General features: G+C 38.0%; 1 protein-coding gene across 1 annotated transcript in view; it reads left to right on the top strand.

Annotated features, from left to right (window-relative positions):
- LOC149317694 (trafficking protein particle complex subunit 9) overlaps positions 1-24,738 on the top strand; it is a 337,712-nt gene that overhangs the window by 17,423 nt on the left and 295,551 nt on the right. The window contains exons 3-10 of the mRNA XM_089518016.1: positions 4,544-4,689; positions 5,474-5,602; positions 8,255-8,281; positions 9,202-9,323; positions 10,562-10,687; positions 13,839-14,055; positions 16,483-16,626; positions 23,936-24,062. Of these exons, the coding sequence (XP_089374142.1) occupies positions 4,544-4,689; positions 5,474-5,602; positions 8,255-8,281; positions 9,202-9,323; positions 10,562-10,687; positions 13,839-14,055; positions 16,483-16,626; positions 23,936-24,062 (1,038 nt within the window). The remainder of the gene's footprint in view (positions 1-4,543; positions 4,690-5,473; positions 5,603-8,254; positions 8,282-9,201; positions 9,324-10,561; positions 10,688-13,838; positions 14,056-16,482; positions 16,627-23,935; positions 24,063-24,738) is intronic.

Below are 24,738 nucleotides of genomic sequence, written 5' to 3'. Positions count from 1 at the left end.
TGTCTAGATCAGGAGTAGGCAACCTTTTTGAGCCGGGGGCCGGGTTGCTGTCCCTCAGACAACTGGGGGGCCGAAGCCAAAAAATAAATAATTAAATAATTTTTTTAAAATTTAAATAAATAAATAAACCGGGACAAATGTAGGACAACATTTTCAAATGGTGGACACTTTTTTTTAAAAAAGTGGAGGACACGCAAAAAAATTGGCTGATTTTTAAAAAATGTTAATATAAATGCATGTTTCTGAGGCGTCTATAGACAATTGGCCCCCTTGCCCCTGCGCTTGAGAGGCCAAAGGCCCCAGCGGCAATCGGCGGCAGGACCGGGCTGGGGCCGGTCCCAAGGCCTCGCCGGGCCGCATCCGGCCCGTGGGCCGCAGGTTGCCTACCCCTGGTCTAGATCAAAGGAAGTGATAGTACCACTGTATTCTGCTTTGGTCAGGCCTCAACAGGAATACTGTGTCCAGTTCTGGGTACCACAGTTCAAAAGGGATGTTGACAATCTGGAATGTGTCCAAAGGTGGGTGACCAAAATGGTGAAAGTTCTGGAAGCCTTGCCCTGTGAGGAGTAGCTTAGGGAGCTGGGTATGTTTAGCCTGATGAAAAGAAGGTTAAGAAGGGACATGATAGTCAGGTTTAAATATTTGAAGGGATGTCATATCGAAGAGGGTTGTTTTCCATGGCTCCAGAGAATAGGATAAGGAACAGTGGGTTCAAGCCATAGGAAAAGAGATTCCACCTCAGCATTAGGAGAAACTTCTTGACCGTAAGAGCTGTTCAACAGTGGAACACACTCCTTCTGAGAGTGGTGGATTCTCCTTCTTCAGAGGTTTTAAACAGAGGCTGGATGGCTATCTGTCAGGTCTAATTTGATTGTGAGTTCCTGCACTGCAGGGGGTTGGACTGGATGGCCCTTGTGGTCTCTTCCAACTCTATGATGTTATGATTCACTATATCACTGTTCTCTTATTGTTGTAGTACACTTGCACTCATCCATGACTTAACTGAGCGAAGGCAATAATATTGTAAGGTAAGATAAACAGTGAAGAGATTCAGTCATTTAAAAGCATAACGCTCTGTTCTAAGAGCAATACATATTTTCTTTTAATATTAATTTTAATTCTCTTCTTGTGGGGCAGAGTATAAAAGGCCCCTAACCACTTCAAACAGCTGATCTGGATGATAGTGTGGAGATACAATGGGGTCAGAGAAGTATGATTTCTTCAGTGCCACCACCACAGTATATGTTTTTCAGTAAGATTAGCTCCATATTTTTATTTTAACTCCAGGGAGCACAACATGTAGTGATAAAATTCTCTAATAATAATCATCACACTTATTCTTTCTGTTGTAAGAAATGGCTAATGTATTGAAATGCTTGTAATTTTTGTTTGTTTGTTTTTGGCATTGTTTGTTTGCCTATTATGGCCTAATAAATAAGGTCTTCTGGAAACTCCGCTGAGTTGCTCATGTTCCAAAATGTGAGTGGAGAGAGACTGTAGAAGGACAGAAGTATGCATAACAGTGGAGTTAGCCTAAATGTTAAATACATTTGTTTTCATAGAATTATCCATATGTGTATCCAGATGCATTTTGGTATATCTGAATGCTTTTTTCAACGTACAGAGTAAACTAGTCATGAAAACATAAATGCAAGATTCAGTATAATTTAGCAGTGCTTTCTTAAAGTTTTTAATTTGAAGGATGTATCTTTCACATTACAACTTCTTGTAAATTTTTCAGACTTTGTCTAAACTGAAATAATGCAGTGATTTTTGCCTTTTAATTATAATCAAACTGGAATGTATATTGTAAATTTCTCTTGTATTATCTCAGATTATTTATGTGTATCATTCTGTACTCATTGTTCTCTGAAAATAATTGCCCTGTTTTGTTTTGTTTTTAATAATTTGGAAATGGAACTGATTTCAGTTTTGTATTTGTTCTAAAATTGCAATCTTGTATTCATATGGTTCATTAGGCAATAGTTGCATTATTGGTTGCACATCAGAGCTATTACAAGGGTGGTATCCAATACAGATTTAAATGTACAAGTAATTATACAAATTAGTCACACTGCTCAGCTACCAATCCTGAGGAATAGCAAAATAAGGACTCAGCAAATGCAAATGGGAAACCACTCAGAGTCAGGGGCTTTCCCAGCAGATAATGATCACCAATTAGACATTAATCCTCTTTTGCATTAGCCTCCCAGAACAATACACATGCAAATCACTCCTGCATTCCCAGGCTCACACAGTATATATATATACCCAACTTTTTCCAGGCAAAGCATTCTCTGAAGATGCTAGCCACAGATGCTGGGGAAACGTCAGGAAGAAAATCATCTAGATCAAGGCTACATAGCCTGAAAAAACCATAAAAAACCACAGTCACACAGCTAATGATGTAGTCTTCTGCAAAACCAAGTCTGCAATCTCTTCCGCACCTACTTGTGGAAATGTGTAGTGGAGCATAATTGTTCTAACAGGGATGTTCCTTCTGCTATTGATAAATTCAAACCAATGGGTCTTAGAACAGATCAAGCCTGAACTCTCCCTTGAAGCCAAGATAACTAAATTGAGGTTGTCATACTTCGGCCACGTTCATTAGAAAAGACAATGATGCTGGGAAAGGTAGACTTTAGAAGGAGAAGGAGACCTCATTCCAGATGGTTAGACTCCATCAGGGAGACCATAGGCCTGAACCTGCAGGAGCTGAACAGAGCGGTTGAGGATAGAGAGACTTAGAGATGTCTCATCTACAGGGTCACCATGAGTTGAGGTTGACCTGATGCCAGTTAGATCTTAAAGTAGCATATTAAAAATTGTGTGATCATCTTTCTTGTTTTGTCTTGGCATTAGTTAGGATATATACAATAGCAGAACTACAAACTGATCTTGTTCCATTTCTAGTGGTACAGTATTTTATTCTCCTTCGTGTCTATGAAAGCTATAATTGTGGCAAGCTGTGTTGTGTTTTAGTATTGCATAAGACGTCCCTAGGCATATACCATTTCCTCTCTTATATTTTGTGTGTGCAATATTTCAGCCTTCTTGATTCCCCCCTTCATAGAACCTGAGATTAAGATTGCCCCTTTTATTTTTAAAAAAGATTTGTAAGTGTGAACAATTTGTAACAAAAGCAGAATTTTATGCAGACCTCTTGTTTCACTGAAAGCTTTTTAACCAGTCATTAAAAATGTATGATTAAGCTGTTTTATCAAGCTTTTTAAGCTTTTTAAATATGTTGATTTCTCATTGATACCTATTAAAACATTCAAATCTCAGACATAATAATTAGTGATTCCTAAATATCTTGCCTTTTAACAATACTTTATTTCATATAGAATTTCCTCAAGTTGTGGAATTAAAACTACATTAAATTAATTGTGTTTCATTCTGCTTACACTGGTAATATTTGAGTTTCTAATTCAGTAGGACAGTGGAAAAAGCTGACAGGAAGAGAATCAATCCATTAGAAACGTGTGCTAGTGGAGATCCCAACAGATACCTAGGACTGCCAAAATGACCAATAATAAATGTGTCCTAGAGCAAATGAAGCCTGCTCTCCTTGTGGATTCCAAAGTGGGAAAATGGTTGTGCTTTGGTTATATCATGAGACAACATGAATGGAGGCTGTTGTTCTTTGGCCATATCTTGAGATAGCATGACTCACTCGAAAAGATTATACTGCTTGGTAAAGGAGAGGGGGGCAGCAGGAAAAGGGGAAGAACACGTTGTTGCTGGATAGACTCAACAAAGGAAGTCACAGCCCTGTATTTGCAGGACCTGAGCAGAGTTGTTGATGACAAGTTCTCATACTGGTCTTTTGTTCATAGGGTTGCCATCAGTCAAAGTCCACTTGGTGGCACTTATCAACAGCACGTTTTAGCTACATTTAATACAGATATTCTATGAACAGAAAATGTCTGCACCTGTCAACTGAATCTGAAAGTGTATTAACTATTGTCTGTGAAGTGTGCAGTATAGGTGAAGTTCTACTCTTGCAAAAGTTTGTTATTAATCTGGGAATTTTTACTTTAAGGCCTCCCCAGATTTTCTTAACCAGACAGTTACCTAGCCCTAGTACAATGTCACTGCTTGCTAAGCCTCACTTTAATGACAGATCAGCTATTGTCTTCAAAAAATAAAATAAAATAAAATAAAATAAAATAAAATAAGAGAATATAACACAGAGAGAGGAGAGTGAATGGGTCAGAGAATAATGATGGGCCTTTGGATGAAGCTGATCAGCACACAAGACCTGTTACACTGACAGATCGTTTTACAGTATTCACATATATAGGATGTGAGTTTGTCTCCAAATGGGTGATTTCAGGGGTCCCCCCAAAAAAGTGGCTATCTTTGCTTTTATTTTACTTATTACAATGAATGATTGGCAGCTGGAGTTGTTCATTGGTAAGGAATCATGACTATATTCCAGTCAGTGATGGGTAAACTGAAAAAGAACAGTTAAGTAAACACACTTACGGCAGCCTGGATCAAATGAAGCTAATGTTATGGTGTGTATTTTATATTCTAGACATTATAAGAAGCGTTGCCAAGGTCGTATGCGGAAGCATGTTGGTGACCTCTGTCTGCAGGCAGGGATGTTACAAGATTCCCTTGTGCATTACCACATGGCTGTGGAACTCCTCCGTTCTGTAAATGACTTTTTGTGGCTTGGAGGTATGAATGATTGAAAATGCAAAATGTAACTCTAATATCATTCCTGGTGCCTTCACATGGTTTACTTGTTACAAGTTTAAGGAAGACATTCACATTTTAAGTTAATAATATAAATAACTATAGTAGTATGTACAGTGTTTTGTTGGGACTCAGTTATTTCCTTGTGCTCCTGATTATACTGTGTAGTACATAACAAGGAGACTAGGAACTGTCCCAGAGGATATCTACTGGGCTTATCTCCTAATTATCTACATTTTGTCACTTGTTTTTGCTATACAAATATTAAATATTAAGCCTGAGGGCAGGGAACCGTCCAATTAAAAAGATTGTATGTACATCGCTGTGTAAATTTACAGCACTTTATAAATAAAGGTTAATAATAATAATAATAATAATAATAATAATGGTGCTCAGTGGATTTTTTATTTGTGAAACATGGAGTAACTATATGGATTAGCACTTAAATACCTGCTTCTATTTCGTCAGCAGGAGAGCTATAGGGGTGAAACATGACAGCAGCTGAGCCTGCAAGTGACATCGTTAATGTGTCAGTTAATCTTTATCATAATTATTTTATAAATTCACTTTAAGTAGGAATTTCCCTTGATGTTATCTCCCCCCCCCCCACCTCCAGCACCCTGAAAGTGATGATTGATTGTAAGATTGATTTAGCGGTGCTTTTCGTTCTATCTACTTGGGGCTGCCTATGCACCTCATAAACATTTGTAATTATGTGAGTAGGTAGTGATATTGCTGTCAGTTAACATCTTGCTTTCATCTCCAGCTGCTCTTGAAGGATTATGTTCGGCTTCTGTTATCTATCACTATCCTGGAGGGACAGGAGGTAAAGTTGGTGCTCGCAAAGCACAAGGCAATTCAGTTCCTACAGAGGCAGCTAACCGGCACAGACCAGGTGAGCAGTATGTTTGTTTTTTGTGAACAATTTTCTCCCTGACACATTTACTGTTAAATATTCAGTGACTTCAGCTTCTCAAGTCCACCCTTACCACCACCAGTGGCGCATGCCTGTTCAGTGTTTGGCCATGCTGCATTTTAGCCATTCAGTACTGGCTTACAAACCTACATTTCTCCATAGTGTTACAGCCTACAAGTGTTAGATGAAGAGGGGAATTAATAAGTGGCTGGCTGCTATATATTAACAGCAAGAGAAGAGTAGTATTCATTTGTAATTGCATTTTGCATGAAACTGACCAGTCTGTTCAACAGAACAGAACATTTTCTGCTCCCATAAGAAGCTGCTCTTGATATCAGTGATGTCTTGTGGGTGCTTTACGTAGGTGCCAAAGACTACACAACCATATTTCAAGCAGAACTTCAAATAGCTAGCTTTGGAGAAAAAGGATATATTAAGTAAATTGTATCCCATCACTGAAACAGAATATTGTTCAACAGAATTAAAACTAAAGTGTAACCCCATACACAAAGCAATAAACACGAAGATGGCACAACTCCTGCCTACAAGCAATAGCAGTTAGACAAGCAGTCGCTGCCATGGGTCCTGTGCAAGGAGCTAGCAGGAAATAAATAAATAAATCTGATTAAAATCAAGTGATAGGCCAAAAGCAGATGGAAGTGAAAGTCTTTTTTCTTCTCTGGGTATGCCATTAATTGGTGGTGGTGGTGATGGTGTAATCTCTGAATTGGGAAATTTAAAACTTTGTTTGGCTGCTGAAAATATCTCCTCATGTGTGCCTGCCAGATGCTCCCCTGTTATTGATGGGTTGCAGAAAAATAATCCATCCTGCATATCTTTATGTTTAGGCAAGGATAAGTTGGAGCAAGTTGCCCTAAGGGTATTCTAGCCCTATGCCATGACTTCCAAAGTCAAAACTGACATTTCAGTTGCTAAAGGACCTGTTGCTAACTATAGGTTCCTTTTAGCCTGCTCTTGTCCATAGCCCATAGGCAACATTTTGAATCAGCTGCAGTTACTACAGATTATTCAAAGGCAGACTCACATAAAACATATTGGATAGGCAACATGGTACTGTCTAAAGGTTTTCAGCTGCAACAGCTATTTCTGAACACTTTTGAAAGGTACCTCCACACAGAGAATGTTGTTCTAGACTCTTTGCTTGACCATCATTGGACTCAAAAACAAAAATACAGGCACCCGGGAATAACCTCCTTCAAAGTACAAAAAAAACCCAAAAAGAACTAGGGAATGTTCATGTTATAGAGTGGGCCCTTGGTATCTGCTGAGTTTTTAATTCTAGGACCCCTTGTGGATACCAAAATTTGTGGATGCTCAAACCCCATTATATACAATAATGTAATAAAATGGTGTCCCTTGTACAAAATGGCAAAATTATGGTTTGCTTTTGGAATTTTCTTGGGGGGGGGGATATTTTCAAGCTGTGGATGGTTGAATCCATTGATGCAGAATCTGTGGATGCAGAGGGCCAACTGTACCATATTATAGACTTTTGGATTCAGTGAGTGCTTTCTCCGAGGATGTTTTTTCTCTTTTGGCAAGTGGAATGGAGGAATCACAGGTGCTTATTTTAGAGCCCAAACAAGCCCCACTTTAATATTAGAACTGAAACAACTGCCATAGGTTTCCACACAAACAAAAAGAAATGTACAATCGGATATGTGAAGGAAGCAGGTATACAATGGCTTTTCCTCTCTGCAGTTAACTATGGGAGTAGTCTTATTTCTATTAGCCTTCCATACTTGTATTTCAGTTGCTGCTGCTGGTATAAAATTGATTCTTGAGCCAAGGCATGAGGATAACATTGATAAAAATACAAAGCCAAAATTGATAGGTGAGATAAGCAAATGCTTCATGTCCCAGGTGAAGGCAGGCACCCAGCAGTGGCAAGCACCCAGCCATTACTTTTGAGACCGCTGGCCTTTCCTTTCTCTTGAAAGACAGGTTTATGTGCCCCTCAACCTGTTCTGTGCCCCTTACAATAGCCTGCTCCCTTCAGAGGCAGTGACTCCTGAAATTCCTGTTCCCTGAATAGTCTGAACATTATTACAAGCCAAATAGAAACGCTCATCTGGGGGCCAGGCAGTGGCAGAGATATATTGAAACATTGTATTGCAAGTTCTCTTTGTACCTAGTAACTCAGGTCTGCAAAAAGACCACCTGTATGATAACCTGTAATATGTAAGAATCTCCTCTGAGCAGTCAGCCAGAGAAGCTTTAAACACATGCTGTTATTTTTATTCCACAAAGAACTAATGCTGTCTTGAGGGAAGCCACGTTGCCTACTAAAAACTTTGGATTATGACCCTGGAGACCAGGGTTTAATCCCCTGCTTGGTCATGGATCTTGGGCAGATCACACACTCTCAACCCCAGAAAATCTCGTGGTAGGTTCCTCTTAGGGTTGCAATAAGTCAGACACACCATAATAACTCCTTGTGCTGCATGATTTGTAAGATAAATTCTGTGATCTAACTTTCTTTATTATAACGATGTAACTGTAGATGTTCTCATTTTTATTTGAGTACATCTCATTGTAAAAGATATTTAATAGGCTCATTTCTTTTAAGCAATGCAGAATGTTAATGTTTTCACTTTGGTTTTCCCTTAGGGGCACAAGAAGTTCTTATTGATCCAGGTATATTGTCTTATAAATGTCTTGTGTCAGTAAAACCATTTTTTTATTTAATTGTTCTAGTATCTACATGTTGTTGCTATAAATTTTGTGTGAATTTGTCTCCAATCCCACAGTCTCCCTTACCTTGATAAACTGTAGATTTTACGATTGTCTGCTACCTGAATTTCCCCTCCATTTCTCAAATGGACATGAGATATTTAATTTAAAAACATTTTCTGGTATAAACTCAGTTACTAGTCCAAGCAAGAAAAAACCCACTAAATCAATGGGATCTTTGGCTATCAACATGTGTGCATGTTTCATTGATTCACTGTCTTTACTCTCTTACGGACTGATAACTGGTTTCAGTCCTCTCTTTAATTTGTGGTTTGGAAAATGCAGATTTATAGGATTTATAACTGTGTACAAGTTGAGTTCACCCCCACCCACCCTTCTTTGAGACCAAGCAATCTCATTTAACATCTTGAGTTTTGTTGAAAAGCATTTGATTACCTATGGTAGGCTAATATTTTACCTTGACTGTAAGACTAGCTTCCAGACAATTAAGTTTGAGTTAGAGTTTCAATAACATGTAAGCATTAGTTTCACACCATTTTTTGGTTGTTGTTCTTTTGGTCAGATAGTCTCTTCTAGCATTATGTTCTTTCTAACTTCTTTTCTTTGAATTGTTGTTTAAAAGAAGCCTCTTTTAGACTGAATCAATCTGTCTGGGGAATCATTCTGGTCAGTGCTATTTCATCTACTCTTTATTTTAAATGTGCATTTATTTTAAATTCACACTTAACTTGTGTACATTTCCTATTGGTAGGGCGTTAAGGTTTGAAAGGGCTTTCTGAAATGAAATTGTTTTTACTTGGACTTAATTGACATTAACTAGGAGTCAATGTTAATTTGAAATTTCTTACTTCACTATGTTGTAGGGGCTCTCACTTCAAATGGCATTAATGCAGATACTAGTACTGAAATAGGGCGTGCAAAGAACTGTCTGAGCCCTGAAGATATTATTGACAAATACAAAGAGGCCATTTCCTACTACAGCAAGGTAACATTGCTTTTTTTTAACCTGGTGCTCTGATATGTGAAATAAAAAGCCCTTCAAGTGATTTTTTTGAGTATCGATATTAGTAGCTTCCTGTGAGAAGCTTGTAATAGGCTAACAAGACAGTGGAGATTGTATGAAATTATAATTGTTTGAACTTGTAGTTATCCATATTGCCACTTACACTTGCATAAAGAGTATTGGCTAGAAAATGGCATTTTCTTTCACCTTGAACATCTGATTTTGAGTTAGAATTCAAGGTTTGTGCTCATATGCAGAACTGAACAGATGTTGGAGTTTGTATATTTAGATTATATAGCTGTGTGCAGCTATTTCCATTTATTAACCGCAGTTCAGCATTATGTCCAAACCTGGACAGACTATGTTTAGTATTAACTGGTATTTAGGGGAAAACAAATTAACATCAAGGAGGGTTATGAAGCTGGCTTTTTCCCTCCTATAAACAGTAATAAATGCTAATTACAGTTTACAGTAATTACACTAAATACTAATTAGGTTTTTGATGTAACACTAAACCGTGATTCCTTAAAAATGTAAGCAAAGCCTTCTGGTAGTCTTACAGCTACTCTGGGAGGAAGGTGGGCTGTATGTGCTGGGAGCTCATTCATACAATGAAACAGTATATTTCAGTGTGATATCTAAAGGCTATAAATGTGTTTCTGTTCTATTTGGGAAGCCCTTTGAAGGATTTGCAAGATATAGCATTGCAGAATTAGGCCTATACCTAACAATGCTCATGGTGGACTGTTGAAACTTGTGTCCCTTTGAAAATTTTGTCCTTGTCATCAGAGATTCAAGAATTCTATCATTGTGTTAATGACTGAAGATGAAGTACATTGTCTTGCAAGGAAATGAAAGAGCTGCTTGTCATCCTTAACACTGAAACTGTTTCGGAAATTATTTTTAAATGAACTTAATATAATTATATCATGCCTTTCCTTGCGGGGTGAGTATGGTGTACATCCCCTTTTCTTATCCGCACAACACCACAGGGAAAAGGTTACTCAGGGAAACAGCATTTGGCCAAAGTCACCAAGGTAAGTTTTTACACACATACAGCCTGTGTGAAGAAACTTTCCTGACCAGGCCCCATTAAAAGGAGCCAAACTTGTAGAGTAATTGTGCCATTGTAGGATGTTCATACAGAAGTTTGTTTTATGTTATCTTGTAGAGTCATATAATTTAATTCTGTTTAAGTCCTTTTTAATGTTATTTTATAGTACAAGAATGCTGGTGTGATTGAGTTGGAAGCCTGTGTAAAGGCAGTGAGAGTTCTGGCAATACAGAAGAGAAGCATGGAAGCTTCTGAATTTCTCCAAAATGCTGTTTATATTAACCTTCGTCAGGTAAAAATGTCCTTCTTCTTTGGACAAAGAAATAATGTATCTGTTGGCTTTTGAAATTGTTTTTGGAACATAAGAAGAACATTGCTGAATCAAGGAGCCTGTTTCATATAGCATCTTGTGTTAGCATACACCTAGCATTGGAGTACAGGAAGAAACTATCCAGGAAGAAATTTGCATGAGGAGATATAGATAGATAGAGAGATAGAGAGATAGATAGATAGATAGATAGACAGAGACAGAGACAGAGACAGAGATAGAGATATCCCTGAAACTGAGGAAGATTTATTGTATTAATTTGGATTATTAGATTATTTCTGATCTACTGATTTTGAAAATCATTGGGTTTGGAAATAAGGAAATGAAATACTAAATGAAAAAGAACTTCTGGAGTAACACAAAATGGAAAGTTGGATATTTAGAGGAATGGTTTAATGATGTTTTGAGTTTGTTAGGTTTTTTTTGGTAAAACTAGGTCAGGAATGTGAAGCTGGAAGGGAAAATGGCTTATAGGATAAATTCTAGCCTTGGGCAGCTTTTACCTAAGCATAACTCTACCTTACTTTGGTCACTTTTCTAATCTTTCCTACTTATCACAAGACTCTAAATTTGGATGTAAACTGTGATTTCACAGCTTTGTTATTTCTCCTTCTAGATTGCTATTGTTCTTGTGTGCCCTCAAGTTGTTTCTGATTAATGACTACCCTTATGCGATGCTATTACAAGGTTTTCTTGGTGTGATTTGTTCAGAAGGGGTTGCCTTTGCCTTCTAGGGTTGAGAGAGTGTGACTTGCCCAAGATCACCCAGTGGATTCCCATGCCTTAGTGGGGATTTGAACCCTGGTCTCCAGAGCAATAGTCCAGTGCTCAAACCATTACACCATGCTGACTTTCTCTTCCCATAGATACAATGGATTATTTTAAACGACTGTCTTTGGCCTTAAAACCATGCTATCAGGTCCAAGTGTTTCTCCTTCTCCCCTTGTTTGCTGCTTCAAGGAATTCGTTTCTGAATTGTATTAAGCCAGATTTTCCTGTTCTGAGTTCCCTGATATGGATGTGATTGGAAACACCAGCAAAATACAAATCATTAATGAAGTGATAGAAATGTACATACTGTAAGCAGAGGAAGACTCAGCCTTGGCATTTTTTTTCAGCTTCATAAATGATAGCTTATGAAGCTTGGAAAAAAAAATCATCTGAACTGAGCTGTTCAACAAATCTGTAATCCTGTGTAAGAAATCTGTAAACAGTGTCACCAGTTCAGCTGAAAATCCACTGAAAAGGTCTTTAATCTTTATTCTTTAAATAAACACTTACTTTATCACCACTTGTAGCAGGATTTATGTGTATGTTGTAGATTGTTCACTAGGGGTCAGCAGTGTTGCACTGTAAAACTTGGTTTTTGTTGTGGTTTGTATACGGCTGATGTAAAATACTGCTTAGCAGTGAGTTAGCCAAACAAAGTTATTTTTTCTCATGGGCTCATTTTCTCTTGGGGGCTTATTTCTTTTGTTAAATATTCTAGTCAAACAACAGAAATAATGAGCCCTGATGGGATTTGGTGCTACTGAAACAGAATTTATAGTTTGGGTTGCTGTATTATTTGACGCCTAGAAAGCCTTGTGTTGCTCATCACTCAAGTTGTTTTCTGAGACAGAGTGATATGCACTTGATAGTGTTTGAACTCTTAGATAGGTAGACAACCAGAATGCCATTAGGCTTCCATCTCTGAATCTCCTGGGAACCTCTGATAGGGATACATTTTCAGTGTGTCTCAGACATCATGAGCTGGCTAAAGCATGTTGTTTTGCTTCTACATAGGTTTAGAATTTTTTAAAAAAGTTGTCACTACAGAGGCATACTTGACAAAAGTTCTCAAAGTTACACCAACCTGCCTTCGTAGGACTAACTAGACTCATACACGTTTTGAATGCAGGATTGTGTTTTACTTAGAGGAATGAAATTTTTATGTTGAAGAATATTAGGTGACTAATAAATCTGTTTCAACATGTGGTAGCCTAGTCAAATGTTTGCCTTTGCTTTTTCAAACATGGGACCTCTGTGCCATTCATGCACTGTTTCTGAAATTCCCACATTTCATAAGCAAGTTGCCATGAGGTATGGGAGCTGCCATTCAAAAAGCCTGATCTAAGACATCAGGTTATGAGACTAGTTTAATAGCTCTTTGAATCATAACACCAAATATACTTTAAAATGTACCAAAATGCAGCTGTGATACGAACTATGGTATGCAGATAATTTTCCAATGCTTAATGTCATATATTTAGAAACATGTGGCCCAAACAGACAGGCCAAAATAAAGCTGTTTCGGGTCACTTTGGAGGTATGCTGTTTAAATGACGCACATATCTTAAGAGCCCAGAAGCTGCGCCAAAGCTGTGTTCCAGTCCTTAGGACTGGAATGTGGCTTTGGCACAGCTTCTGGACTCTTAGGACGCATGCATCATTTAAACAGCATACCTCCAAAGTGACCCGAAACAGCTTTATTTTGGCCTGTCTGTTTGGGCCCATAATGTATCTATTGGCTATATGAGAATGTTCTTTCTTCAGTCATTTGTTGAGACCTAGAAAATCATTATCTGGTGTTGCATAACTGTGCTTATAGTACTTTATATAGACTTCAGACAAATGTTAACCATAGTGCATTCATATCCTGTATGATTTACTTATAGCCAGCACTTGTCCATTCAAGATGGTGAATGCCTTGAAAATAGTACACAATTATAACAGTATACTAAAACACAAGCACATAAAATGAAAACTTACAAGTATAACAGAGAAAAATCAAACAACAATCTGCAGCTTATGTAAAGTAGAATGCGGGGTGAGGAAAAAACTTATATTGATTCTGTGGGCAAGGAATTGTTTGGTCCCTCATGATGGCCATTATCTGAAAACCAAAACAAAACATGTGTGCACCAGGGCAGAATTGTAGGTCTAACAAGCACTTGAAGATTTAGCTTCAGTTGGTCACTACTAAAAGTTCGTGTTTTAAACTGTTCCATATTTTTATTTCTGTTTTCTAAGACTGAATAAACATCCAGATACATTCATGTTTGATATGCCAGTAAGTTATGGATGCAACTTCTCTGTACTAAAATTCTTTACTTGATTTTTAAAAACTTTACAGCTCTCTGAAGAAGAAAAAATTCAGCGTTACAGTATTCTTTCTGAGCTTTATGAGCGCATTGGATTTCATCGCAAATCTGCTTTTTTCAAGCGTGTTGCAGCAATGCAGTGTGTGGCACCTAGTATAACAGAGCCTGGCTGGAGAGCCTGCTATAAACTCCTTCTAGAGACCCTTCCTGGTTACAGCCTATCTTTAGATCCCAAAGATTTCAGCAAAGGTACTGATGAACAGAAAGAGGGAAATAAGCATCAGTTGTTACATGCTTTCAAGTTGACTTTGACTTGTGGTGATTCTATCAGAGGGTTTTTTGGGGGAATGTTTATTCAGAGGAGGTTTGCCCTGGTCCCCCTCTAATGATGGGGAAGTGTGACTTGTCCAACATAAAACGATAGAATCATATGGATATCCATGGCTGAGTGGGGATTTGAATTCTGGTCTTCCAGAGTCCTAGTCTAACACACAAACCACTACACTGTGTCATCTCTCCTAAAACATCACCACCACCTCAGATTCCTATTATTCATGGAGTTGCCCTCCTTTTTGAGAAATTTTGGAGAACAGGTGAAGTGGCAGAGGACTGGACAAGAACATTCAGAAAATAATAATAATAATAATAATATTTTAATAAGTCTTATTTTTTTCAAATGTGCTGGATCCAGAATTGTTTCTGCTTTTGGGAGTGTGGGGAAGATTTTTTGTTTATTCCTCTTTCAACCTAAAAACTCTGGAGCTCTGGACCCTCCAAACCTACTTTGGAGAGTTGGGGAGCCCTTTAGAATAATCTGGGAGTGGGTCCTACAGAGAGGAGGGAACTGGTAAAAGTCTCCTCCCTCCATCTGCCAGCTGAATCCCTCTTCTTGATCAAAAGCCTGCGGTGGATGGAAGGAATTCTTGTGCATTCAGGAGGGAAAGTTTTGATCCAGCACCATGTTTTGAGGATTTGTTTAATGTGAAAGAATTTCTAAGTCATGTTTTCACAGGATAATAATAAAGTGGTTGCTGTTTAGCATGAATGGTTAAATTAAGTGGTAATGAAGAATTAATGACTAGAAAAGGTTTGAGAGAAAATGTGTCTTGGATTTCAAGAACATTAATAAACATCTTACTGATTATTATGATTTGTGTTCTATGCTGCAGTGTAATTTAGCTGATGAATGGAAAATATTAAACTGATTTTTCCAGATGGCAAAAAGTTGTTTACTGTGTAAAACAATATTCTGCAGTACTGTAGTGCAAAGAAGGATGGGGTTGTGCAGATTATGCAGGCTTTTGATACAGTTAAATTAAAACTCCTTAAACTCAGGAACAGTATTACAGTGGGACCTTGGAATTCACTGGGGTTTGTTTCCAGGACACCGTATGGATACCAAAGTCCGTGGATGCTTAAGTACCATTAAATACAGTGGCATAATAAAATGGTGTCCTTTATATAAAATGGCAAAATCAAGGTTTGCTTTAGAATTTTATATACCGTATATACTTGACTATAAGTCAACCTCATGTATAAGTTGAAGGCAAGTTTTGGGGCCAAATTTATGGATTTTGCTATGACCTGCAGATAGGTTGAGGGTAAAATTTAGGGGCATATTGCCAAGGATCTAAAGGATGAAGCAAAGCAAAACAATGTCAAAGAACTTACAAAATTCCAGCAGACATAACTCTTTGTGCTTACTCTTAAGGCTGGATAGATGAGAGAGTAGAGGCGGTCAGTGCTTCCAGGACAGATTATACTCTTGCTTTTCACCAGGGGATGTTCCTTCTTTTAAATAAGAGTTAAGATACAGTACTTACATTAAATTGATGCAGAGTTTTTTGGTCAATTTTTTACCTAAATTTCTAGACTTATACATGAATATATGCAGTATATGTATTTAATATTATGAGGTGATGGATAGTGGAATCCTTGGATAAAAAATCCATGGATATGGAGGGCTGACTGTACATACCTTCCAATATTTCACCGATGAAAGCAAGGACATGTTTGCCTGAACAATTCTAGAATGTGGCCAAGATGATAAATTCTATGAATGAGGAAGAACACACCTTTCTATCAGGACAGGTAACACCCCTCACCTTTCCTCTCCTGCTCCTTTATTAACTGAATACAAAATTCTTTCCCACTTTAACTCAGTTTGTGGCAGTTGGATTAAGCAGAGAACAAATATGGAATGTGGGAGGAGGATAGAAAAATTGGGGCATTTAAAAAGCATCTGAAAAAATGGGACAACAAAGGATTAATTGGGACTACCCCTGCCAAATCAGGACATTCAGAGGGTACAGTATTATTATAGAGGTATGGAATACTGACACGGGAGATCTCAAGAGATATAGTGAGATACACTAAAGACAAATGTTTTGAGAGGTAATGTGGATGTTATCCTTGATGAGATGGCTCCAGAGCAGGAATGACGCTTTCCATCACAGGATGGCTTTCTGTGGGATTGGATTTAGCAGATGAATAGCTTTCTTTGTATAGCACCACCATTTTAATAACTCCCTGGCAGTTCTTCATTTGTGTGGATTTGCTACTTTTGCAAAATTCCTCATCAGGTGATCTTTTAAAAAGATACTGTTCACTGAACAATGATTTCTGCTCAGTTTGAAGATTTTATTAATATGACAAATGTTCTTGACTTTTTTTAAGGAACCCACCGTGGTTGGGCTGCTGTTCAGATGCGTTTGCTTCATGAATTAGTGTATGCTTCTAGAAGAATGGGAAACCCAGCACTTTCTGTTCGACACTTATCCTTTCTCTTACAAACAATGCTGGATTTTCTTTCTGATCAAGGTATATATATATACATATTTGTGAAAAAGATATTTTCTATAGTATGTATAAAGGTAAAGGTTTTCCCTTTGACAATGTTGTCAAGTTGTCTCTGACTGTAGGGGTTGGCGCTCATCTCCATTACTAAGCTGAAGAGCCAGCATTGTCAATGACAACTGTGATAATGTGGCCAGTATGACTGCACAGAATGCTGTTACCTTCCCACTGAAGTGGTACCTATTTATCTACTTGTACTTTTACATGCTTTCAACTGCTAGTTTGGCAGATGCTGGGACTAGTGATGGGAGTGTACTCCGTCACATGGCACTTGGGCCTCGAACTGCCGACCTGCTGCTTGCAATCGCCAGAATCAGCATCTTAACCGCTGAACCACCTCATATAATGTGTGTGTGTGTACACACACACACACACACACCATGTATGTATAGATATTAAAAGATGGGAACCAGAGAATAACTTTAGGCAGCTCTGGGTCATATTACAGACTGCTTTTGAAAATTCTCTTAATTTCAAAATGGGAAATTTCATGCCTATTTTAAAACAGCATTTTTTTACTTACTGTGCATTTCTAGGTGGAATTCATAATTTCGTTGTTGACTGACCAATCTTGATATGATGTTAGAGTATCACAAGGTCTATCTCCTGTCCGAACATGGCTTCTTAATAATAATAATAATAATAATAATAATAATAATAATAAATTTTATTTATGTTTCCCTGCCTCTCCCAATGGATCAAAGCAGGGTTACAGACTAAAATAAAAGCACGAAGTGTTTACATTAAAATTCAATTACAAACAGCTAAAAACAATAAAATATCTAGCATCAGGAAATAACAGTAGCATCAGCAAGCAAGGCAGGGATCATACACAAACAGGGGCATGTCATTCATATCAGGGGGGTATTCATATCAGGTGGGTTATGCTCGGCTGAAAAGTTCGGTTTTAACCGCTTTTCTAAATGTCTCTAACGAGGTCGCCGAGCGGATCTCCTCAGGGAGACTGTTCCAAAGTCTCGGAGCCGTTATTGAAAAAGCTCTTTGCGAAGTAGTGACGTATTTGGAAGTTGCTATTTCCAATAAGTTCTTACCCAATGTTCTGAGAGTGCAGGGCTGCTTGTATAGGCAGATGCGGTCCCGTAAGTAACTCGGGCCCAAGCCATGTAGGGCTTTATAGGTAATAACCAACACCTTGTACTGTGCCCGGAAGCAAATAGGGAGCCAGTGAAGATCTTTTAAGATAGGTGTAACATGGTCAAACCTTGATGAACCGGTGACCAAGCTGGCTGCCATATTATGCACTAACTGAAGCTTCCGAACTTGGTGCAAGGGTAGCCCCATGTAAAGCGCACTACAGAAATCTAGACGAGAGGTTACCAGAGCGTGTACCACCCTTTCAAAGTCCCTTCGGTCTAGGTAGGGTCACATTTGGCGTATCAACCGAAGTTGATAGCAAGCACTTCTGGGAGGTTCTTCTGCTACTAATGCTAATGTTTTGCTTTAAGTATTTTGTTAGTTTGAATTTTAGTGCTTGTTTTTCATCTTTGTTTTGGTTTATTGGTTGTTTTGATCTTGTAATGTTTCTTGTTTTATAAATTTAGGCTGCTTAGAAGTCTCTTTATGTGGGATATAAATATTCATTCCAGTTAGTCAATAAAATGCCTTGCTGTGTGGCATGGCTGAAGGAAGACATTACTGTTACTATTTGAAAGAAAATGACAAAGTTTCTCTCCAAATCATTTGTTAAAGTCAATGAATTACCACAATATGTTGCATCCATATTAATCATGTCTGTATAGTTTGCATACATTTAATTTGTGGGCCAGAAAATTCAGACATAGGGATGGGATCCAATGAGGTTGTTCTGACAGATCTCTTTTGATTAAGTTGACCTAGAAGTGGAGTAATTCTTCCTCTCTCCATGCAACCCCCAGAGAAGTTTTTCTAGAAGCATGGGAGAATCAGTTGGAGAAGTTGGGAAGATAATTCTGTTGCATTAGCAGGTGCTGCTTTTAGGCTATATATATATTTAATACAAAGAAATTGCTTTACCGTTTCTGAGAGAACTTTATTAATGAATACATAACATAGCAAGAACTTTAGCTAATGGTGTAAGATAAGAAGCATCAGAATAACTGTTGGAATTTAACCTCAGTCACAATGTTGGGATCAGTTCAGAAGGAGCTTAATTGTAGTTTGTTATGTTGTGTAGAATGATATAAATGGTTAGTAATTGGCTAGCAAACCAAGAAGATTTCATTTGGAGACATCTGCAAAGCTTGGTTTGAACTTAGAATGATTTGATATAGCATATAAGGTACAAAATGCACTGCAGAAATAATCTGCTTTGAGACCGCTTTAATTGCCATGGCTCAGTGCTAGTAATTCCTGGGAATTGTAGTTTATTGTGGAACCAGATCTCTCTGAGAGAGAAGGCTCAATGTCCCATAAAACTACAATTCCCTGAATTCTCTAGCATTGAGCCAGGGCAGTTAAGGCAGCCTCAGACTGTTGATTCATTATGGTCTACTAGGATTCCTAGGCCTGTTACAGACAGCCAAAATAAAGCTGCTTCGAGTCACAGTGGAGGTATGGTGTTTCAATGATGCATGCGTCCTAAGAGTTCAGAACTCGCACCAAAGCCACGCTCCAGCCCTAAGGACTGGAGTGTGGCTTTTGTGTGGCTTCTGGACTCTTAGGACGCATGCATCATTGAAACACCATACCTCCACTGTGACTCGAAGCAGCTTTATTTTGGCTGTCTGTAACAGGCCCTAGATCCCTTTCACTGTACTGTTGTCAAGCCAGGTGTCCCACATCATTTTTTCTCCCTCAGTGTAGTACCTTAAATGGCTCCATTTTGAAATTCATTTTGTTAGTTTTGGCTGTCTTAATAGATCATTTTGAATTTGTATTTTGATATAGCTGATTTTGGTATATTAGCTAGTCCCCCTAATTTGGTGTCTTCTGCAAATTTGATAAGCATGCCCCCACTCCTTCATCCCAGCCATTGGTAAAGATGTTGAATAGCACTGGGCCCAGAACAGCACCCCACTGGTCACTTCTCTCCAAGATGATGAAGAAAAGTCATTGCTTAGCACCCTTTGGGTTCAGCTGGTCAACCAATTACAAATCCACCTAACAGATGCATTGTCTAACCCGTGTTTTACTAGCTTGTTTGCAAGAATATCATGGGGAACCTTGTCAAAGGGCTTATTGAAATCAAGATATGCTATATCCACAGCATTCCCTTCATCTTCCAAGCTGGTAATTTCATCATAAAAGGAGATCAGATTAGTCTGGAATGACTTGTTTTTGAGAAACTCATGCTGACGTTTTGTGACTATGGCATTCCCTTCACAGACTCCCTCTTTAATGATCTGCTCCAGAATCTTTCCTGATATTGGTGTCAGACTAACTGACCAGTGAATGTTGGGATCCTGTTTTTACCCTTTTTGAAGATATGGACAACGCTTGCCCCCCTCCAGTTTGCTGGGACTTCTCTTGTTCTCCAGGAGTTCTCAAAGATTATTTCAAACTGAGATTACATTTGCCAGTTCTTTTAATGCCAGTTAGATGTAGTTCAGCTGGTCCCGGAGACTGAAATTCATTTAGGTTAACCAGGTATTCCTGTACTACCTCTTTACTTATTCTGTGCTGCATTTCCCCTAGTGTGTTCTCTGCTCCATTTTCCTCAGGTTGAGCACCCTTTTTCTTTTCTGAGAAGACTGAGGCAAAGAAGGTGCTGAGTAATTCTGCCTTTTCTCTGTCCCCTGTTAGCAGTTTGCCATCTTCTCAGTGCAGTGACCCTACCATTTGCTCCTTCTTCCTTTTGCTACTGGCATGCTTTAGCTTTTCTGACTTTATCTCTACATGTGCTCGCTATTTGTTTGAATTCTGCTTTGGTGATTTCCCTCTTTTTCCATTTATTATACATGTTTGGTTTGAAACTTAGCTCAGTTGAAAGTTCTTTAGTCATCCATCCTGGTGTCTTGAGACACCTCCTTTTTTTTTTTTTTTTTTTAAAGAAATCCATGTTTCCTTTTTGTGCTTATGATGCTCCTTTCTAAATGCTTACAGACTCTCTGTTTAATGATGTGCTCTAGAATCTTTCCTGGTATTGATGTCAGGCTAACTCGGCAGTAATTGCTTGGGTCCTTTTCACCTCCTTTTTTAAGATGGGTACAACATTTGCCCTCCTTCAATCTGCTGAGACTGTAATAGTGGCGATCCTATATCAGCAGTGGGTTGTACTCGATGACCTTTGAAATACCTTCTGACCTTATGATTCTGTCTCCACGTGTTTGCTGTGTGTCAGTTTCTCATCTGTGTTGCTTCTGTGTTCCTTGCATAAGAAGTCAGGATTAAGCCATATTTAGGCCCAATGGTGAGAAGACCCTTTCCAGTGCTGAGAAGATGCAGTGCAGATGGGGTACCTAACCAAATAGTAATCTCTGTGGAATAGGGAGGGCTGCCCACCTAGGTCTGACAAACTGAAGACCTCACACTCTCCATCTAGGCTTCTGACCCAGTTCCCCACCGTAGGACTTTTGGGTGCAGGATTAGTAATGGGCCAGGATGGGAGCGCAGAGCCCGGGACAAGCACCCATTTAGCTGCTTGAGTTTGCCATTGATTTAGTCCTGAGCTGAGATCCAGTGGAAAGCCAGGAAGAGACAGATTAACCAGCTATTATAAATACTGTACTTCTGATTTTGCCTTCTTTCCCATAGGAGTCTATTCAAGGACTCTGTTTCTTGTTCTGAACTCATGTTCTCTGTATTTGTCTCCCCCTTACTGGTTGGGAGCACCAAGTTGTGCATTTGAAGCAGGCTTGACCTCCTTTCTTAAAAGGCTTCAGTGAAACCCATGATTTGACTAGTGTGGGCAGTGGGGCAAGCCAATTTCATTAAGGGCCTTGTTGTCCTTTGTAATTTTAATTCAAGCACAGACTAAGATCACTGTATGATTTCCCTATCCAAATAGTGATCAGGCCTAGACCTGCTGACTTGATCAGACCCATGAATTGAAACTATTGTCTGAACTATTGCAGTAGCATACTAAAAAATGGCACTGTCTTTACATGAATATGTTTATCTCAGACTTTATTGCTTTCCTGAAGTACACACTGTGCTGTAATTTTGGTATATTCAGTTTATGGTGTTATGTGTCCTCATCATCTTGCTTCATATTTGGTATTGGGGAAGGAAGTGAAAGTTAGTACTGTGAAGTGGGTCATTTTTCAGATAATATTACAGGATAAGTTCTACCAGTGGAAACATTTTACAGAAAGATTGAGGCTTCATTTTTCAGTGTAATGGTCAACAGCAGTTATAATATGCCATTTGGATTTAACAGTGGATTACACAAATTATATTGGATAGTTGTGGAAAGCCATTTCTCTTGTAAATGTTGAGTTATTAATTTAAAGGCTGAAATGGATGAGGATATAACTAGAATGTTCTGTGAATCTAATATAAAGTGATAACTTGTGATTAACTCATGACTGGAAGCAAAGATTGCTTATCTGTCATTTGTCTAATGAACCAGTTTAATGTGGCAGAAAGTATGTTGGTTAATTGAAAGTGCATCCTACTTGTCTTTGCATAACTAGCTTTTTCTTGCATGAACTAGTTAATTATAATGGCAAAAAACCCAAAGTGAAATATAACGTGGGATGTAATTTTTGATATAACTGGAATAAAACATTTTCTGACTTTTGATTGTTCTGTGAACTTGAAAAAATTTCTGAGCATCTTTAAAATATGCCACTGCAGTCATTTATTCATTTGTTCAGCAAATTATCAGTGATGATATAATTATTTATATCCCACCTCTCCCTATGGATCGAAGTGGGTTACAGAAATATAAACCAAACCAACCAAAGTCCACATAACCAAAAAAATCCCAAGATAAAAACCAAACAAACTAACCGAAGGGTTCTGGCAAAAAATATATGTGAGGAAATAACAGCACCCTGGAGCAAAGAAACAATATAGTATCTTAAAGGGTATAAATACCCCACTGAAAAATCTATAAATGCTAAGGGTGAATGTATATAGATAATAAAATAAAATAATAAAAAGCTACAATCTTTGGAATTCAGTACAGTCACACTGTTTGCTAAGGAGTTGCTATATATTTTATATTTTTAACATTGGTAGGCCACTGAAGAAGACGTTAGTCGAAACGCGTCTGGCCTTTGGTTTTTATTATTAGAATTGATATTATTTTATAATTGCCAAAGAAAAAAGGGTTTTTTCCTCAACCCTTTCAGTTGTTTTATTGGCTTTTCTCCAGGGTTTAATTTCTCTGGTTTTGAATTTTGGATATTTTATTATCTATATATATTCACCCTTAGCATTTATAGATTTTTCAGTGGGGTATTTGTACCCTTTAAGATACTATATTGTTTCTTTGCTCCAGGGTGCTGTTATTTCCTCACATATATTTTTTGCCAGAACCCTTCGGTTAGTTTGTTACAGAAATATAATTAATACAATAAAATACATAATAAAATGAAAAGTTTGTTTTGTGCATTCTTTTATCATTTTTGTGACTTCTTTTTGAAATTGCTAATTACATGACAGTCTGAGCTTACACGCAAGACATCTTTTATCTTCATTGTTTCCATAACAGATATCAAAGTAGATTTGGAGGGAGCCCACATTGAAGTCAGCTCTTTATCTCTTGGGCAGGTGTAGCTTATAGAGGATGAATATGTTACATAAGTGAGTGAAGCAAGTAGAAGAAATTGGAACCATAAGGAAATAGGACTGTAATAAGAGAGGAAATATGAATTGCTGTAAAATAATGTGTTCAGTTTGCTAAAACATACTGAACAACACATGCTATAACATTCAAGTTAGTTTTGAAAATCCAAAGTATGGATGCAGTAGTAGAGCATTTGGTATGCTCAGTTCTAGAAATGTGTTCATATTTCAAGAAATAGATCAATATACCAATATAAAGGAAGCATTCCCTTTCCTTTGACTTTTTTATAACATTTAATTGATGGCAAAATTAAGATTTGCTTTTTGGATTTTTAAAAATATTTTCAAGGCATGGATAGTTGAATCAATGGATGCAGAATCTGTGGATAAGGAGGGCTGACTGTACTTTTGAACATGTACATGAAAATGCTGGATGGGGTCATCTACAGTTTTGGTGATGAGTTTCATCACTCTACTGATGATACCTCTTCCCTCAGTACAAAGAAGGTTGTGAAAGTCCTGAATTGCTGTTTGGATGCTGTGAAGAAATGTGTGTTACAGTTCTGAGAAAGCTTTAATGAAAAATGTTGCTTTCTTTCAGAAAAGAAAGATGTGACACAAAGTCTAGAAAACTATACATCAAAATGCCCTGGCACAATGGAATTCATCACACTTCCAGATGGTTTAAAGCTCCCCCCTGTTCCATTCACGAAACTTCCTATTGTAAGGTAATTGTATCTTATAAATCAATAACTTGGACTTTCTCAGGTTTCATTTTTGCATGTGGGCATTAAAACATTTGCTGTCACCCAGTATTGACTAAGCCATTCTCGAGTACTGCAGTAGAGTGTGTCCTTCCTTTAGGATGATTTGTACAGTGTTAGGGTTGTTGTATTGGTATAGGTACTTGTGAGGAGACTCCATTGATATAAGTGGTAATAAAAACTGGCCCTTCTTTGTCATACCTTGCACTCTCACCTGTAGCTTCTTTATTTGCACAGATTTGGGGAGCCTATTAAACCAGAGAATCATTTTTTTAAGGTATATCCCCAACTTCTGGTCAAGGCTCCCAAGTAATTCTTTTCTGACTAACCCAGCAAAAGCAGCAATGAACTCTCTTGGCTTGAACAAAGAAATGAAAAAAGTTGACTCTTGCGCTCAGTTTTTCTTTATGGGCTCAGAATTGGAAGAAACCTCAAAGGCAATCTAGCTATATTCAGGAAAACACAGCTAAAGTTGTCCCAAAAGATGGCCATCCACTCTCTGCTTAAAAACCTCCAAAGAAGGATAGTCCACCTTTTGAGGCAATTTTTTTTATTTATGGTCTTTGTGACTCTCTCATATGGGTCATTCTACACCTGTAAAGAGATCTCCAAAAGATTCTACAGTTGCATTTTGGCATTA

The sequence above is a fragment of the Sceloporus occidentalis genome, unplaced genomic scaffold (assembly GCF_023333645.1).
Source record: "Sceloporus occidentalis isolate IW3139 unplaced genomic scaffold, rSceOcc1.0.p SCAF_3, whole genome shotgun sequence".
NCBI lineage: Eukaryota > Metazoa > Chordata > Lepidosauria > Squamata > Phrynosomatidae > Sceloporus > Sceloporus occidentalis.
This window is presented reverse-complemented; position numbering and strand designations above follow the sequence as displayed.